Source organism: Narcine bancroftii, chromosome 2, assembly GCF_036971445.1.
Source record: "Narcine bancroftii isolate sNarBan1 chromosome 2, sNarBan1.hap1, whole genome shotgun sequence".
Taxonomy (NCBI): domain Eukaryota; kingdom Metazoa; phylum Chordata; class Chondrichthyes; order Torpediniformes; family Narcinidae; genus Narcine; species Narcine bancroftii.
In genome coordinates this window covers 340,357,897-340,376,130 of record NC_091470.1, presented here as the reverse complement: position 1 = coordinate 340,376,130, position 18,234 = coordinate 340,357,897, and the positions used below count along the sequence as shown (strand labels likewise).

At 39.9% G+C, this 18,234-nt stretch overlaps 1 protein-coding gene across 13 annotated transcripts in view; it reads right to left on the bottom strand.

Moving 5' to 3' along the window:
- LOC138755725 (DNA topoisomerase 1-like) overlaps positions 1–18,234 on the bottom strand; it is a 145,966-nt gene that overhangs the window by 26,559 nt on the left and 101,173 nt on the right. For all 13 annotated transcript variants that reach the window (XM_069922192.1, XM_069922198.1, XM_069922195.1 and 10 more), the window contains 3 exons: positions 17,645–17,766; positions 7,232–7,354; positions 2,252–2,439 (listed from right to left, as the gene is read on the bottom strand). In XM_069922192.1, coding sequence (XP_069778293.1) covers positions 2,252–2,439; positions 7,232–7,354; positions 17,645–17,766 — 433 coding nt within the window. The remainder of the gene's footprint in view (positions 1–2,251; positions 2,440–7,231; positions 7,355–17,644; positions 17,767–18,234) is intronic.

The window sequence follows — 18,234 nt, the reverse complement described above, 5'->3', positions numbered from 1 at the left end:
GGAACCATCAACACAGAGCAAAATCCTCTAAATTCACTTCTTGGATAAACAAATTAATATTATTGTTAACTCCTTAAACTCATTTTCACTAAACTCTGATAATTTCCTATTAAATGATTTGGAAATCCCACTGGTTCACTTGGTGATATCTGCTGTACAACTTACCAGGACACTGATTCCTGCACATTTGTTCCTCCACTTGAAACAGGGCCCCAGTTCCTCTGCGCTCTTTCTATTTAACTGGTTTATTCCAGAATATTTGCTGGCTCACTGGATTATCAGACCATTATTGTACTGAGTTATTAGATGCAGTCAACCAAACAAGTAAAACCATGATCAATTTTATATTACTACCTCTCCTTTCATCCTGCTAGCCATTAACAGCATTTGTCTGGGAAAATGAGGGTCAAGCTGGAATGGCCACATCAAGATCAGACTTCAGGTGGTTAGGCGGGTTGAATGATTGGAAGATGGCAGAAGACTTAGGCCAGAGGATCTGCTTCGCAAATGAAATTGCACAAACAAGCCTCAGACTTTGTGTTTTGGTTGGCCTCACTCTATCTCGCTTACATCATTGAGCTTACAGCACCCTGTGAGGATGCAGTGGAGGAGGCCTATGAGCACAAGAAAATGAGGTACACTAAGCTTGCAGCAGAAGTGCAGCAACATAGCTGGAAGGCAAGGGTCTGACCAGTTGAAGTCAACTGCAGAGGATTTGCAGCCACATCAAGGGTACTCCAGGAGTTGAAGAGTGCAAGGAAAGGTACACCGACAAGCAGTGAAAGATCTCCAGAGCTGCTGAAAAGGATAGCCAATCTCTCTGGAGAACGGATCCCATTTGGCCCCTAAGTGAGTGAATGGCATCTAGGGTGACCCTGGGATGCAAGGATTCACTGCTGAACCGTCTGGAGGTGTCGTAGGTCTATCAGCGAAACACTGAGGAAGGAGGGCATCCACTTTATAACCCAGAAGATGCTACCACTCAGACTCTACACAGCAAGTTTCAGGGTGCAATAAGGGATATTAACATCTAGTCTTACATAATATACTGAAATTGACACTTATTCTGAGCTCAATCAAGGGAACAGATCACCAGGAAGACAGAGAAAAAGTTCCTGAAGAAATTTAACATTCTCACAAATTCCTGGAAATTCCTCACCCAAAAGGAGAAAAAGCATTGAGAATTATGAAGTCATGAATTTAAATTAAATTTAAAGAAGAAATTTTACATTAAAAAAAAAATTAGATATTCAGCACAGTAACAGGTGATTTCAGCCCATAAGTCTATGCCGAAATAGCCTGTTACCCAATTTACACCCAATTAATTTACACCCCTCCCCCCATACGTTTTAAATGGGCTCAGACATGGGGAGAAAGTACAAACTCCTTACAGACAGCGTGGGATTCGGAATCTGCAAATTGGGTGTACACAAGAGCAGGAAAGGACTAGATAACAAACCACCCATTCCATTGGCTGTGACCAGCCCTATCTGCGGGAGAGACTGCATTCCCACACTGGCCCTGTAAGCCACCTTACAACCCACAAAAAGGGAATGAAAACAAGTTAACCTAAACCTCAGGAACTACCTAAAAAGAGTAATGTATCCAATGCAACCAGTTTTTCACAGTATACAAAAACAATTAAGTGTTCCTTCATGTAAGAAAGCAAAATAGACTTGATCGTTTTAATTGAAAAACATATGTCATATGAAAAAAAAGTTCAGCCACGAGCATACCAATGACATTGTTAAACAAAGAAGTTAATTTGAAAAATGTAAACTGAAGGATCCACACCACACAGCACCACTAAGTTCTCGTTGCTACCACCAGGAAAAGAGGTGTAGGTGCCACAAAAATCGCACTAGCAGGTTCAGGAACAGCTGCTACCCCTCCACCATCCGACTCCTCAACGACAAACTCAAACAGGGACTCCTTTAAGAACTCAACTCTTACTTTAGCACTTTATTGACTTTTTTATTCTCCCTGTATTGTTTACATTTCTTTTATATGTTTACTTGTGCATGTTGTGGACAGTTTTTTTCTTTGCATTACCAATTAAGTGGTAATTCTGCCTCGCTCACAGAAAAATGAATCTCAGGGTTATATGTGTTGTCATGCATGTTTTCTGATAATAAATTTGAAAACAATCATAATGAAATCAAATGGACGAAAGAAGCAAGTGGAAAGATAAATCATAGGACAAGAGTGTTTCCATCTTCTAATATTTTAAAAATTAACGTAATCTGTTTACTTGCTGCAATTGATAATGACATCTTCTGGCATGATCCTTTTCTTCAGTTTCCCCATCTTTGGATGGTCACCACGACCACGAAAGAGCCCTGGTGGTTCAATTTTGAAGTTAGCGATTCTTTCCCGATGTCCATCCATAATGCAGTAGCCATACTCCTCAGTAATTGCATCTTGTTCCATCTTTAATTTCTGCAAGGACCAGATTTTCATCCGATAGTTCATTTCCACTCATTTTATTCACTCCCCTTGTATTGTTACCAAAATAAATATTATCCACCCATTTAAAGAAAACCCTGCGGCAGTTTATACTTTAAAAAGAGGATAACTTGGGAAAAGATGGGAGCCTACAAGGACAAAGGAGGAAGTCAACAGTTGGAGTTAGAGGAAGTGGGTAAGGTCCTAAATAATTATTTTGCATAAGCGTTTACCAAAGAAAAGGACTTTGAGAGTGACTTTAATGCATTTTGAAATCAAGAAAGAGCTAGTATTGGGTCTTTTGAGGAGCATTAAGGTGAACAAGTCCCCTGGGTCTGATGGGATATATCTTCAATTATTGCGGATGCTTTGAAGCGCACCTTTGCATCCTTCCTCACTCAGAAAAGTCCCAGATCTGGAATGGAGTGGCTAACATTGCACCTTTGTTAAAAGGATAATCCAGGAAATTATATGCCAAGTAACCCTCATATCAGTGGTAGGGAAATTGCTGGAAAGAATAAATAGGAATAGAATTATGCACATTTGGAAAGTCATGGTCAGATGAGGAACAGTCAACATGGATTGCAAAGGCAAGTCATGTCTGAAACGAAGAGGAGGAATGGGGCATCAATATGGATTTCTCCAATTTCTGATAAATTCACTGTTTTCTCAACTAATGGCCACCCCCTTGCTTTCCTCCATCTTTCTGGCACCTTTTTTCTCTTTTCCCTTCCCTGCTCCCTCTACCTGTCACCAATACCTTCCTTCTTCAGGCTCCCGAGCCCTTCCTTTCCTTCGACCAGAGTGCCTCTTCCTCAGCCCTCCGTGTCTTGCTCAATCATCTCCAAGCTTCTTACTTTTTCCTATTTCTTCCTGCTCTCACTCAAATTTACCTGCCAACCTGTGCTCCTCCTTTTCCCACCCTATTCTTATTTGGGCATCTGCCCCATTTCATGCTATTCCTGATGAAGATGACCATTGCCTTCCATGGATGCTACCTGCCCCACTGAGTACCTCCAGCATTTTGTGACTTTTTTTGGATAAACAGGTTGATTTTTCATTATAAATCTATCAAAAAAACATAGTTTAATTTTATAAACATTCATAAAATACAATGAAAGGAACTGTTTTGAAGTTTTATGCACATTCCTTTCTGAAGCCACATGGAGAGCAATAACCAGCTGGCACTCTGTGCAGGTACTGTTCGTTAAACTCATGCTTTGGGAACGAGTATCATTAGTGTATTTGTAAAAGGAAACATTCAACAAGTCCACACACATTTTCTAATATTCAGGTGAGCACATCCGACAGCAAATATTTTTTAGAAATACTAGGAACATCAATGTGCAAACTTGTGGAATTTACCAATGCATTAAAGTTGACAATGTCTTATTAGAATGGAGTAGATTCTAATTTGTTTCACAAGCAGAATATGTATCAAGCCATGTAGTTCAGAAAACAAAATTAATTTTTTTTGTGTTTATAGATTAGCTGCATATCTGCTGAATATTGATTGCACATAGTCTTTTGCTTTATATTTATTTTGAGACTGACAATAAATATAACTTTATTAAAACCCAAATCTTACTATCATTATTGACAAGTCAACTGCAGTTTAAAAAAAAGCTAATGCCAAAGAAAGCTCCTTCTCCCCTGAAGAGCAGACCTCAGAGGCTGGTTTAGAAGCTGTCCTCACTGGGACTCAAGACCCCTTTCTGTAACTGGATACAGGACTTCCTAGCATAAAGACCACAGTCTATCCAGGTCGGGAGCAGTACATCAATCTGAGTACTGTTGCACCTCAGGGTTGTGTGCTCAGCCCGCTCTTGTTCTTGCTACAGATCCATGACTGCAATGGCAGCTCCAGCTCCAACGGAGTCAAGCTGGCAGATGTCACAACAGTAGTTGGCCTCATCAGCAACAACTATGAGTCGTACTACAGAGAAGAGGTGGAAACTCTCATGAAATGGTGCGAGAATAACAACCTGAGTCTCAATGTGGACAGAACAAAGGATATGATTGTAGACTTCAGGAGGACTAAGGACAACCACACTCCACAACACATTAATAGCTTGGAAGTAGAGAGAGTGGAGAGCACCAAGTTCCTTGGAGTCCACTTAGAAGAGACCTATCCTGGACATGCAACATCTCCTCATTTTTCAGAAAGGCACAACAGCAAATGCACTTCCTTAGAAAGCAGAGGTGGGCAAGCCTTGCAGCCACCATTCTAAAGCAGCAGAGAGGATGGTTGGGGTCACCCCCAACCCATCGATGCGATTTACCAGTATGGTTGTTTAAAGATGGCTTGCAAAATCAGAGAGGACCCCTACCACCCTGCATGCAGCACCTTCCAGCTCCTACTGCCTGGAAAAAGATACCGAAGTATCAGAGCCACGTTTCTTCCCATAGGCATGGAGATTGCTGAATGATTTAAAATAACTCTCAGTGACTCAAATTTTTAATATTATGTATTTTAATATATGGATTGTTTATATTGCTACAGGGTATATTATAATTTTTGATTATATATTTATGCCTTTAAAAGAGATAGATTGTGGGGGTTTAGTGTAGGTCACCACAGAGTAACAAAACTGCAGTTGACCTGTCAATAATGATAGTAAGATTTGGGTTTTAATAAAGCTATATTTATTGTCAACCTCAAAATAAATATAAAGCAAAAGACTACGTGCAATCAATATTCAGCATCTCATTTAAAATGCGAGTTTTGCTGTAAGAGAGACTTCATGTCCACAGTAACTTTGCAGAAACTTTGAAGAGTGCCTATGGAGACTTCACAAGTAGGTGTTAATTGGACTGGTGCTGTGGAGTAAATGGACTATTGTCTTTAAGGCAACAGATAGCGAGGCAGAACTTGATTCCAGCGTAGGCAATCTGTCTGGTTGCAGTTTGCTGCTCTAAGAGGATTCATGTGGTTTTGCAAGCAGAGAGGGAGGGAGGGAGGGAGGGGGAGAGAGAGAGAGAGAGAGAGAGAGAGAGAGAGAGAGAGAGAGAGAGAGAGAGAGAGAGAGAGAGTGAGAGAGAGAGAGAAGACCAAACAGATTTTCTCTTTTAGAGGGAGAGAGGGAGGGAGAGAGTTTTGCAGTGGCTTTTAAAGCTGCAACATGACAAGCTGGTTAAAACCCCATTTTGAAGACGGGTTGTGAGTTCTGAGTTCAGCCTGTTGAAAACCTTTGTAGTCCTTACAAGAGGAAATGGCTGGCTAGAGTGTTTCTCCTGAAATAACTGAAACAAGAGGAACTCTTTGGTGACCTGGAAGAAGTTATTATTTAGAAAACCCATGATGGGGAAAATTTCTTCGGCAAGTGACTGATCGAAGGGTATCAGTTTGTGTTTGTCCAACAAGCAACAAATCTTTCACTGAAACCAACAAGAACCTTCCTGAGCGGTAACCATTTAACTTTCAGCACTAGAGCTTGGTGAAAATTCATAGTATAAGAATTTCCTGATACCAGTGAACTTGGAGGAGTAAAAAATGAGATTGGACTGTGAATCAAAGAACTTTCCTGAACATATACACTTGCGCTTAGAATTAGAAGGGGGTTAAGTTAGGTTAGGATAATAGTGATAAGTTAAAGTTTGATCCTGTTTTTATGTTTAAAGAAAATTAAAAGCAAATTTTGTTTAAGTAACCATTTGTCTTGCTGAATTTCTATTGCTGCTGGGTTTTGGGGTCCTCTGGACTCGTAACAATATTTACCATTTGTCATATGTGTGTCGTCTGCATGCGGGTTTTGCACTGTTCTGCACCCTGGACTGGAGAATGCTGTTTTCTTGGGTTGTACTGGTATAATCGAATGACAAATAAAATTGAACTTGGAAAAAATACAACTGTTTCTCAAACCACTACGAACAACTTTAAATACTCATGCCTATTGCCTTCTGCAATTATGTTGATTAAATAATAATAATTGCCTAATCATCTGCAGTTTGCAATGCCAGGCTGTAGATGGCAGAAAAGTGAACCATTAATGCCCAAGATCATTTGAAATCCTGCACCTATACTTTTGAGAGGTCAGCAATCTGAAACATTAGGTTTCTTTCTCTCTCCATAAATGTTGACTGACCTATTGAGTGCTTAAAACTTTTATTTTTAATTCAAATCTTGAGCAGCTTCATTTTCTTTTACATTTTGCTTGTATCTAGTGAGGTTACAAAAGCACAAGTGAATGAACAGGCCAATGGAAGGCCCACTATTCAATTCTGAATTTTTCCAATATTTATTTCCCTCTGATACATTTCTCATGATCTAATCTCCTATCTATAACTATGCTGACTTGTTCATCACAAGTGAAAATATTTCACTGACAAACTCTTAGGATCTTCTTTGTTTGAATAAGATTACCCCTCATTCTTCTACACTTTTATCCAACTGACTTTATGAACAGAAGTCCTTTTAACCTGAGAATGTATTTCATAAAATGGCGACTGAACAATAGATGTTTATTAGGCAAACAACACACTTAATGCATCAGTCTTAAGTTTTTAGACCACCATAGATTCTGGTTAGTGTTTCTTGTTAGATATTTTCTCCCTCCCATTACGATTAAACTGAACATTATCTTCTGATCTTACTGCACAATTTTCCTATTTAAAGCCAAATGTTCGAACTCAATTGATAAGGCTCTTCTATTAAAATAACTTGCTGATTTTCACAATGTAGGTTCACCTAAAAAAAAATTCTCAAGTGCTGCTGATCCTGTACCTCAGCATTTACTTTCTTGATCGGACAATGAAATATTTTTCTCCTTGACCAACATGTTCTTACCTGCTTTTCCTCTTTGGGTAATGCTTTCTTGGCCTCTGCTTTTTCAGTGAAGTATTGATGAAGTTCCCTAAAATCACATTTATTTAGGTCGGTGATTTTCATTTCCTCAGATTTGCTCATTTCCTGAACACCAAAACAAATCCATAAACATTAAATAAGGGATAATGCTTTACTCAAACCAGTTCAAACTTGCATTTTTTTCTTTTATTAATGCTGTTCAAGCTTGGCATGCAAAATCTCAGTACCTGGGCACAAATTGTTTTATGCACAGAGTATAAAGTAATAAAATAGCACCATTGTGTAATATCTTAAAGACAGTGACATTTTTGAAATGCAATGACGAATACACTGACAAATTGAGCAGTAAATTTCAAGAAAGCCCAATCTGATTGTGATACAAACTCTTGGAAGTGATAGGGAGAGAAAAAACACATGCACACACCTATGCTCAAAGTATAACGTGAAATGCCCTGCACCCCAGCAGCTGAGTAATCGCCAAGGAACCACAACTCCCTCCACCCCAAAAAAAATTAGCTTACAAAAGTCTTCAAAAGCCTCCCGGATCCCATTGGGCAAACAAAATCAGTCCAAGAGTATATAATGGTCATGCACATAATCATGATAGATCATCTCCCAGAAGAATTGGTTTAGCTTTCTTTTGAAAGTGCACCAATACACAAGTTGGCAACTTGGTTCCATTGATCACTTTGTGATTCCCTAACTCAAAGATAAATTTAAAATTTGCAAAAGTTATGTGCAAAAAGCCTGATCTTTCCAAAAAATTCTCAATGGAAAAATGCTCCGAGAACAATTTATGAAGCACAAACCAAAACATGAGGTATTGATATTTAGACCTTCTAGTGCCTTGAAATTAGCATCAAACTTCAGTGAACCAGTTTTGTTAATCCAGTATTCTGAAGAACAATTTTCTGCTCGCAGCCCAGCTCTCACAACGTCAAATCCTCAGACATTCAAAATCACTGAAGACCTTTAAAACATCCAATAGCACTGCTTCATATCACTCAATAAATTTATGGATAAGTTGTTTTAATGTTTTATTTTCAAAAACCTAAATGGAATTTTATATAAAATAAAGGTAGTTTGATGAATTGCTTAAAAATATTTCAAAGCAAAATAGTAAGTTTTAAAACTTTGATTTAAAATATTTTAATTCAAACTAAACAATTGTACAATATATTAAATGTACTTGGGCATAGTGAAGATAAATCAGTCAAGTCTTTGGTTATTCATTGTCAAGTGATCATTATAGTCAGCTGTAAACTTTAATATTATAACTGACATTACAAGAAATAAATGTCTGCTATTAATAACAGAAAAAGATATAAAAAATGATCATCAGGTTTTAGCAACTTCTAAGAGTCATAAAAGGGCAAAATATGTTCTAATGAGACTATCAACGGCAAAACTTCTCTCGTCTCTCAAAGGGCACATTCTGAGAATGGCACAATCGGTGAGACCCCAGTCACACGCTCACCAATTGAAGCTCTCACTGTGATTGAACATTTCTTTATTTTTTTTTAAGTATTCAACATCACTGAGAACCTGCTAAAAACATTGTAACGATTGAAGTTTAAAAACTAGTGTAGTAAAATCCCCATTATCCAGAATTCAAGCAACCAGCAACCGGCAAAACATACAAAAAAAATTGAGTAAATTAATTTAAACAAAAATAAAAGTTTAAAATTGTAAAAGTAAATATTCTCTGAAGCAAAACACAAACCCTTGGTGAAGATGGGAGCAAACATTCAGCCAGCACAGCGCCCCAGTTGTGTCAAGCCCACAGCAGTTGTTTGAATAAACTTGTGTTTGAATAGTGTTGCCCAAGATGAAAAGCTGGGCAATGACGGTCGTCACTGGGGTGCTCTCCCAAATTGTGTCCTTATCCCTTCCTAGTAAGAGTCTAAATATACTAACTAAGTATATTAGTAAGGCTTTATCTGCAGTCTTAGGGGAGGGTCACCATTTACCTTTCAAGCACCAAAGCCTGGCGAAATTCATAAATGTTAAATTCTGTGCACAGTACAAGAATTGCCTCATACCAGTGAACCTCGAGAACTGAGAAGTGAGAATGGACTGAGAATTAAAGAATTTTACTGAATTTGTACACATAATACATACACATGCACTTAGAATTAGAAAGGGGTCAAGTTAGGTTGTTAAATTGTAATAAATTAAAGTTTGATCCTGTTTTTATGTTTAAAGATAATTAAACGCAACTTTTGTTTAAGTAACCATTATACAGCCAGCCATCTCCTCTTGTATGGACAAGGGCTTTGAACAAGCTGAACTAAGAACTCACAACCAGTCACAATATTCCTCTATCCATACACATTCATGTGTCTATCTAGAAGTTTCTAAATGTCACCATCATATAAGAACATTAGGATTGACAACTTCCTGATAGTGAGGGAAGAGATTACTGGGGCTTTGGCGATGATCTTTGAGTCTTCCCTAGCCACAGGGGAGGGACCGGAGGATTATAAAATGGCAATATGGTCTCCTTGTTTAAAAAAAAGGTACTAGGGAAATATCCTGGAAAATATAGACCAGTGAGTCTTACAGCAGTGGTGGGAAAACTGCTAGAGGGGATTCTTAGGGAAGGCTTTACAAACATTTAGAGTCCAGGCAGTTCCGTTCCTAAGTTTGTCTTGTAGTCGAATTTGTAGGCAAGTCGGAACAAGTACATATGGTTCTTATTTAGTGTTTTCTTTGCATCAGTTGGTCAAAAGTTTATTGGATAGATTTTACATTTCTATGCAAAAAGAAAAAAAGATCATGATTAAAAGTTAACGCTTACTCTTGTTCCATCAATGTCTTGCATACCGGAACGGGCTTCCATGAGGTAACATTATGTGCATAAGCATTATGCGCATGCACGAACTGGGGGAACAGTCAATTTGTAAGTACGAGTTGTCTGGAAGTCGGACATTCGCAAAACAGAGACTTCTCTGAGTAGTTCTCTCAGAGTTGGTCAGCATGGCTTTGTGTTGGGTAGGTCATGCCTAACAAGCCTAATTGAGAAAGTAACAAAAGAAATTGGTGAAGGTAGAGCAGAAGGCGTATATGGATTTTAGCAATGTAGTTGACAAGGTCCACCATGGCAGACTTATTCAGAAAGTCACGAGGCATGGGATCCATTGAAATTTGGCTGTGTAGATTCAGAATTGCTTTGTCTGTAGAAAGTAGAGGGTAATTGTAGATTGAATGTATTCTTCTTGGAGGTCAGTGACCAGTAAAGTTCCACAGAGATCCATTCTGGGACACCTGCTTTTTGTGATTATCATAAATAACCTGGAAGAAGAATTAGAGGGATATGTCAGTAATTTTGCAGATGAAAAGGTTAGAGATAGTGTGGATAGTGTAGAAGGTTGTGGTAGGTTACAACAGGTTAAAGACAGGATACAGACTTGGCAGAAAAATGGCAGATGAAGTGATGGGTGTTGGAAAGTCAAACATGAAGGCAGAGTGCAAGGTTAATGGCAGGAATCTTAACCTTGGGGGTCCAAATCCACTGATTTCTCAAGGGTGCCACGTAGGTTGATATGGTTGTTAAGAAGCCTGAAGTTATGCTGACTTCATTAATTGGAGAATTATGTTGTAGCTCTTTAGAACGCTGGTTAGACCACACTTGGAGTATTATGTTCAGTTCTGGTCATCTTGTTACAGGAATGATGTAAAAGCTTTAGAGATGGTGCAGAGGAGATCTACCAGGACATTGCCTGGATTGAAGAACGTGTCTTAAGGCCAGGTTAACAGATCTAGGGGTTTTCTCTTTGGAGCAAACAAGCATGAGATGTGACTTAACAGAGGTCTACAGATTATGAGAGGCAGATACAAGGAGGACAGCCAATACTTTTTTCCTGGGGCGACAGTAGCAAACATCAGACGACATCTGTAGAGGTGAGGAGAGGAAAGTTTAGGGGAGATATCAGGGTTAGATTTTTCCTCCTTAATGCGGATTAGTAGATGCCTGGATTGCATTGCTGAGGGTGCTGGTGGAGGCTAGTATAATAGTGACATTTAAGACTTTAGACAGACACCTGGATGCAAGAAAAATAGAGGGTTATGGATGTGAGGCAAGAAAGATTTTGATTGTTGAGTTGGCTTTTGTAGGTGGCACAACATTGTGGGCCGAAGAGCCTGTACCTGTAATGTTCTGTATCTGCTTCCACTATTAATTCTGGCAGCTCATTCCAGTCACCGATTACTTTGTGTAAAAATAAAATACTGCACACATCTCTTTCACATTGTTCCCTCTCACCTCAAATGTACTTTTTCTTGGATGATAGATTTTTATCCTGAAATAAAAACCTGCTCCTTTTTCAGCTTAACAAAATATTTCCAAGAGATAGGTAACCAGAACTGCACACAATACTCCAAGTGCAGACTCACTATCATCTTATACAGTTATAATAGAATGTGCCTGCTCTTCCACTCAATGCCCTGATGTTGAAGGCAAAAGTGCCAAATACTTTCACGACCACCGTCTCTTTGAGATGTCATTTTCACGGAACTATACGCCCATAAACCCAAGTATCTCTGTTCAACAACATTTAATCATCAAGTATTGTCCCGATTTAGTAAAAACACAAAAATGCTGAAGAAACTCAAGCAGTCTTTCAGCGTCCATAGAAGGTAAAGATATATAGCCGACGTTTCAGACCTGAGCTCTTCGTCAAGATTTAAACCCAATATACCTTGATGAAGGGCTTAGGCCCAAAATGTTAGTTAAATACCTTCACCTCATATGGAGGTTGTGAGACCTGTAGAGTTCCTCCAGTATTTCTACAATCAATGAAATAAGTGCATTTGTACTGATTTAGCCTACTTCTGCAGTTGTGCCAGGTAGATCAGCATGTAGATTTTCCAGCTTGTTAGGCAACAATTCTATGGATGTTCATTCTGTCAAACTCTGAGGAAATTACCAATACAGGATTAGACCAATCAACAGTACATAGAGTGAGGTGGAAGATACCTTTGCCAGCATAAGATAACTCTCCTTCCCCCCAGCTCCACATTCACAAAGCCAACACCACCACCCACTCCCCCAATCAATTCTCACCTTTCTTCTCTACAGTCCTCCTACCCATATCCAATTAACAACCTTTGTCTGATGGTCTGGACTTGTCCCTCTGCCCATTCTTCCCTTCTCCCCAGCCTTTTAATTCAGGCACCTTTCTGCCTTTTATGCACGTCTTGAAGAAGGGCTCAGGCCCAAAATGTTGGTAAAATATCTTTATGTCTATTGGATGCTGTGAGACGTGCTGAGTTCTTCCAGCATTTGTGTTTTTACTCTGGGCTTCTGCAACTTGTATTGATAAATTTGTCCCAGTGTAAGAGATAAAAAGGTAGTGAGGTCGAGCAATTTAATGAAGAAAGTCTAATTTAGAATACTGGCAAATGAAATCAGCGTTGGCTGAGATTAATTTTTGAGATGAGCAAGGGAAAATAATTAAGAGTACAGAAATCTAAATATTGTAGAGATGGAAGAGAGTGAGCAGGATGATTGAAAAATGATGACCAATTTGAAACTGGAGATTCTGCTCAACTGGGAGCTTGTGAATATAAGAATGAATATAAACAAAATACATGAGTGGTGAGAGAGGTAAATTTACATATGATACCAAAATTACTTTAGTTGATAGACAGTGATAAAGGATACCCAAGTTTACAATGGGATCTAGATCAGTTAGGAAGGAGGACCAGACTGCTAAATGGAATTTAACCCTGACAAATCAAAGTGTTACACTTGTTTAGTTAAACCAAGCTTAAAGCATTTTCCTGACTACTGACATTATGCTAACTACCCTCATTACTTGCATTTTGTCTGCATTCTTGTTTTCTTTTTAAAACATCCAGACAATTTTGGAAAATCACAAATGCTTCCACTAAAACTTTTGTTCTTTCTTTCAGTACCTTTGGATGCCATCCATCAGAACAATGGGACTTTCCAACCTTTATGTCTACTAGTTATTTCAGCACCATCTCTTCAGTAATAGTAATGGTATAGAAGCCTTCACCTCTTATAGCATCCATAACATCTCTCTTTGGTATGTTCGATGTGTCCTCCACCATAAAGACTAAAAATCGATAAGATATAGGAGGAGAAGGTGTGAGGGTGATCTGGCAGCTTATTGATCACTAGGGATGATTCGGCTGATATGGCTCGTTAGGCGGGTGTCACCCTTCCCTCACAGCACCATTTACATCCCTCCCGAAGTTCAGCTCTCTGACGCCAAGGATGGCCCCTTAGATAAGGACCGCTCCGCCAGTCTAGGGGATATGACGTAGCTACTCCCCTGCTAGTCTAAACCTGAAAAACATAGGAGGGGAAATTGACTATTCAGCCCATGGAGTCTGCCCAGTCATTCAGTCATGAGCTGATCCATTCTCCCACATAGCCCTGGTCCCCAGCCTTCTTCCTATAAGCCTTGATGCTCTGGCTAATCAAGAACATCTCAATCACTGCCTTAAATAAACTCAATTACTTGGCCTCCGCAATCACATGCAGCAACAAATTCCACAGATTCAAACTCTGTCAAAGAAATTTCTCTGTATCTGTTTTAAGTGGACATCCTTCAATCATGAAGTTGTGCCCTCTTGTCCTTGACTCCACCATCATGGGAATCAATCTTTCTGCATCTACTCTATCCATATCTTTCAGCATTTCAAATGTTTACATTTCAACGAGTACAAGCTGTCAAATGTCCCTAATTATAATCCTTTCATTCCCAGAATTATCCTTGTGAACCTAAACGAGGAGCCCAAAACTACTCACAGTAACCCAAATGAGATCTCAAGGCCTCAACATCACATCCCTGCTGTTATGTTCTCTTCTTCTTGAAATGAATGCCAGCAATGAATGTGTCTTTTTCACCACCAACTCGAGTGTACCCTCATAAAGACTCCTAAGTCAGTTTGAATCAGGCAATTTTTAATTCTCTCACCATATAGAAAATGGTCTGCCTATTTATTTCTTCTACCAAATTGCAGGACAGTACACTTTCCTACAATGTATTTCATTTGCAACTTCTCCGCTACCGATTGTCCTAATCTGTCTAAGTCCTTCTGCCACCTCCATTTCCTGAACATTGCATGCTGCTCCACTTATCATCTGCAAACTTAGCCACAAAGCCATTCATTCCATGTCCTAAATCATTAACATACAACATAAAAACGACCTCTGTGGAACACCACTAGCAAATGGCAGCCAACCAGAATATGATCCCTTTCTTCTGATTCTCTGCTTCCTGTCAAATCGCCTCAAACCGTACATCTTGGCGCCTCACAGTTCTGCGGGCAGCAACCTCCTTTGAAGAAGACCGCAGAGCCCACCTCACTGACAAAAGACAAAGGAGGAAAAACCCAACACCCAACCCCAACCAACCAATTTTCCCCTGCAACCGCTGCAACCGTGTCTGCCTGTCCCACATCAGACTTGTCAGCCACAAACGAGCCTGCAGCTGACGTGGACATTTTACCCCCTCCATAAATCTTCGTCCGCGAAGCCAAGCCAAAGATTATGCAATGGACTCTGATCTTGTAAGTAGTCTCATATACAGCATCTTGTCAAATGCATTCTGAAAATACAAAATATCTACTGCCTTTCCTTTATCTGGCCTGCTTGTCACTTCTTCATAGAATTCCAATGGCTTTGATAAATTAGGTTTTCCTTTAAGCAAAGTATGCTGTCTTTGGCCTATCTTATCATGTGCCTCCAAGTACTTTGTAACCTCAACCTTGACAATGGACTCCAACATCTTCCTAACCACTGATGTCAGGCCAACTGCTACCTCCCTCCCTTCTTAAAAAGTGAAAGATAATCAGAAACAGAATATATTGTCATGAACAAGTCACGAAATTCAATGTTTTGTGGCAGCATCATAGAGTAACCATTCATATTATAACCATCTTACAACATTTACTACAAAAAATTGCACGAAAAGTAAGGCAATGTCTTTGGTTCATTGATATTCAGGAATGTGATGGCAGAAGGGAAGAAGCTGTCCTGGCGCCACTGAGTGCTCACCTTCAGGCTCCTGTACCTTTTTACCCCTGATGATAACAGAGCGAAGAGGGCATGGCTTGGGTGGTGGGGGTCTTTGAGGATAGAGGCTGCTTTTTTAAGACAACACCTCATGTAAATGTCCTTGATTGAGTGAAGTCTTTGCCTGTGTTATTGCAGGCCCAGTTAACAACCCCCTGGACTTTATTTATATCCTGAGAGTTGGCACCTCCCTATCAGGCAGTGATGCAACCAGCCAGAATGTGCTCCACAGTACACCTGTAGAAGTTTACAAGAGTCTTTGGTGACCTACTGAAAGTGTTCTGACACCTCACAATGTATAGCCACTGGCGAACCTTTTTTGTGATTGCATCAACATGGAGGCTCCAGGACAGATCCTTGGAGATGCTGACTTCCAGGAATTTGAAATTTTTGACCCTCTCCTCTACTGAGACCTCAATGAGAACTGGGTTGTGTTCCCCTAACTTCCTCCTGAAGTCCACAGTCATCTCCTTGGTTTTGCTGACATTGAGTTCAAGGTTGTTGTTCTAACACCACTCAACGAGCTGATCCATCTCCCTCCTGTTCGCTTCCTCAATGCTGTTTGTGATTCTGTCGACAACTGTGGTGTCATCGGCAAACTCGTAAATAGCATTGGAATTGAGTCTGGTCACAAAGTCATGGGTGTACAATGAGTAGAGCATTGTGGGCTAACCATGCATTCTTGCAATGTGCTTGTGTTGATAATCAGTGAAGAGGGGATGTTGTTTCCAATTCGTACTGTCTGTGATCTTCCAATAAGAAAGTCAAGGATCCAGTAGCACAGTGGGGTACAGAAGCCTAGAGTTTGTATTTCTTGACCAGCACTGAGGGAATAATGGTAGCATCGACCAGCTCTTCATTCTGGTGTCCCAGTCATACTCTCAGCACACCTTCTTTGCACTGACAACCAGACTCATCACCACACCAGTGTCCCGGCCACACCTTCAGCGCAACCCGACACAACTCCACGCTAGTGTCCCAGTCTCCTTTAAATTTGAACCGTATTTGAGAGGATGGTAATTGGGTTGCACTAGCTGCTACAGTAACACTGCCGCATCATAATTAACCCCATCCCCAAAGTTTACTAATAAACTAAATATATGAATAAAGATAAATACTCTTACCAGGCAGGGATAGGGAGACACATTGGGAGAATTGCTCCAGAGGCATCGGCCAGCTCTTCATCCTGGGCTTCACCATTTTATTAAAACACAACTTTATTGAAACTTTGTTCAAACACCTGCTGTGCGCAGGACACAACAGGGCACTCCGTTGGCTGAATGTTTGCTCCCAAGAGGTTGGGTGTTGCTTCAAAGAACACTTATTCTTAGAATTTTGAACTTTTATTTAAAATTCTATTTAAAACTATTTATTCTTATTAATCCTCAAATTTTATTTATTTATTTCCTCAATTTTTCTTGCCAGTTGATTGAATGCCAGAGCGAACAAAGGACAACATGAGCTGTGCTTTAGCCCTCAGCAAATTTGCCTATCGCTAGTAAGGACGCAAAGATCTTTTACAACACTCCAGCAATCTCTTCTCTTACCTCCTTCAATAACCTGGAATATATCCCATCAGGCCCTTGTAACTTATCCATCTCAATGTTTTTCAAGACCCAGTAAAATCTTTCTTGATTTCAAAATGTCCTAACAAATTAGCATTTTTTTTTTACATTATGCACTATCCTCTGAGATTCTCATTGATGAATACTGATACAAAGCATTCATTCAGTACCTTACTCACTTTCTCTACTCTATTAATAAATTCCTGTGGCGGTACGCCATTAGGCAGGCGAACTGGCCCTGCTTTTTACCCACGCAGCGGGGCAGCCGGCCAAAATGGCGCCGTCGGGGGTTTCCTCCCGACCTCGGCACTGGGCTCAGAAGCCCGCGCTGGGGAACCCACGTGATGACCCGGTAATGATGCCCCCCCCCCCCACCCCCTCCAGCGCGGTTCTCAGCCAGGTCCGGGCTGGGAGTATAAGACCAGCCAAGCAGCCTACAATAAATCAGTTTTTGCTCACTGAACTCAACCCATCTGGTTGTACGATCCTTCAGTTAGCAGGGTCGCCGCCACTACATTCCCTCCTTTGTCTGAGTCATGCTTGCATTTGTAATGCAAGTATAGACCATATGTAAATGGATGGGATTAATTTAAACTGGCATGAATATTGTTTACTCAAGTGTCTGCTCCTGTGCTGAACTGTTCTACATCAATGATAGAACAAAGCACTTGTGCTTTGTCTTGGCTTTAACGTGCACTGGTGCTCCTACCACTTTTCCATGAGCATTCCAATTATACCCTTTTAAGGTTTAGATTCATTTTCTCAATTAGAAACATGCACCTTTTTCCAGTCATCGAAGAAGTTTTGCCTGAAGATTTCCTTGGTAGTGTACTCATGATCCAGCATCTTAGCAAAGAAGGCGGCCATTTCTTCTGCTGCAGGAGACAATCTCATTCGATTGCCTATTCAATATAATTTACAAAACAAGCTATCACAATTAGAGAGCCAAAGAACAGCTAACTGCAAAAATGAAATAAACCGAGAGAATAAAAGACCACCTCAGTTTCTACTTCTGCCAAAAAACTGATTCAGAATCAACAGTGAAAAGCAAATTACGGATATTGGAAATCTGGTATTGAATCAAAATTCAGGGACAAACAGCAAATCAAGCAGCAATTGTGGAGAGGTAGGTTTATCCTTTCAAGCCTTTGATTGTTCTGAAGAGTCTTTGATTTGAAAGATCAACTGTTTCTCTTCCCACAGAAGCAACCTGGCCTGCTGAGTATTTTCAGTATATTCTGGTTTTACTTATTTCACAGATGCTATCTGACAACCATACATGCTCAGCATCAAAATAGTGTTTTTTAAAAAATTTATGTCTAAGTAGCGTGTTCAAATTTTTAATGAGTCTTTTAGGGAATGGAATCTAA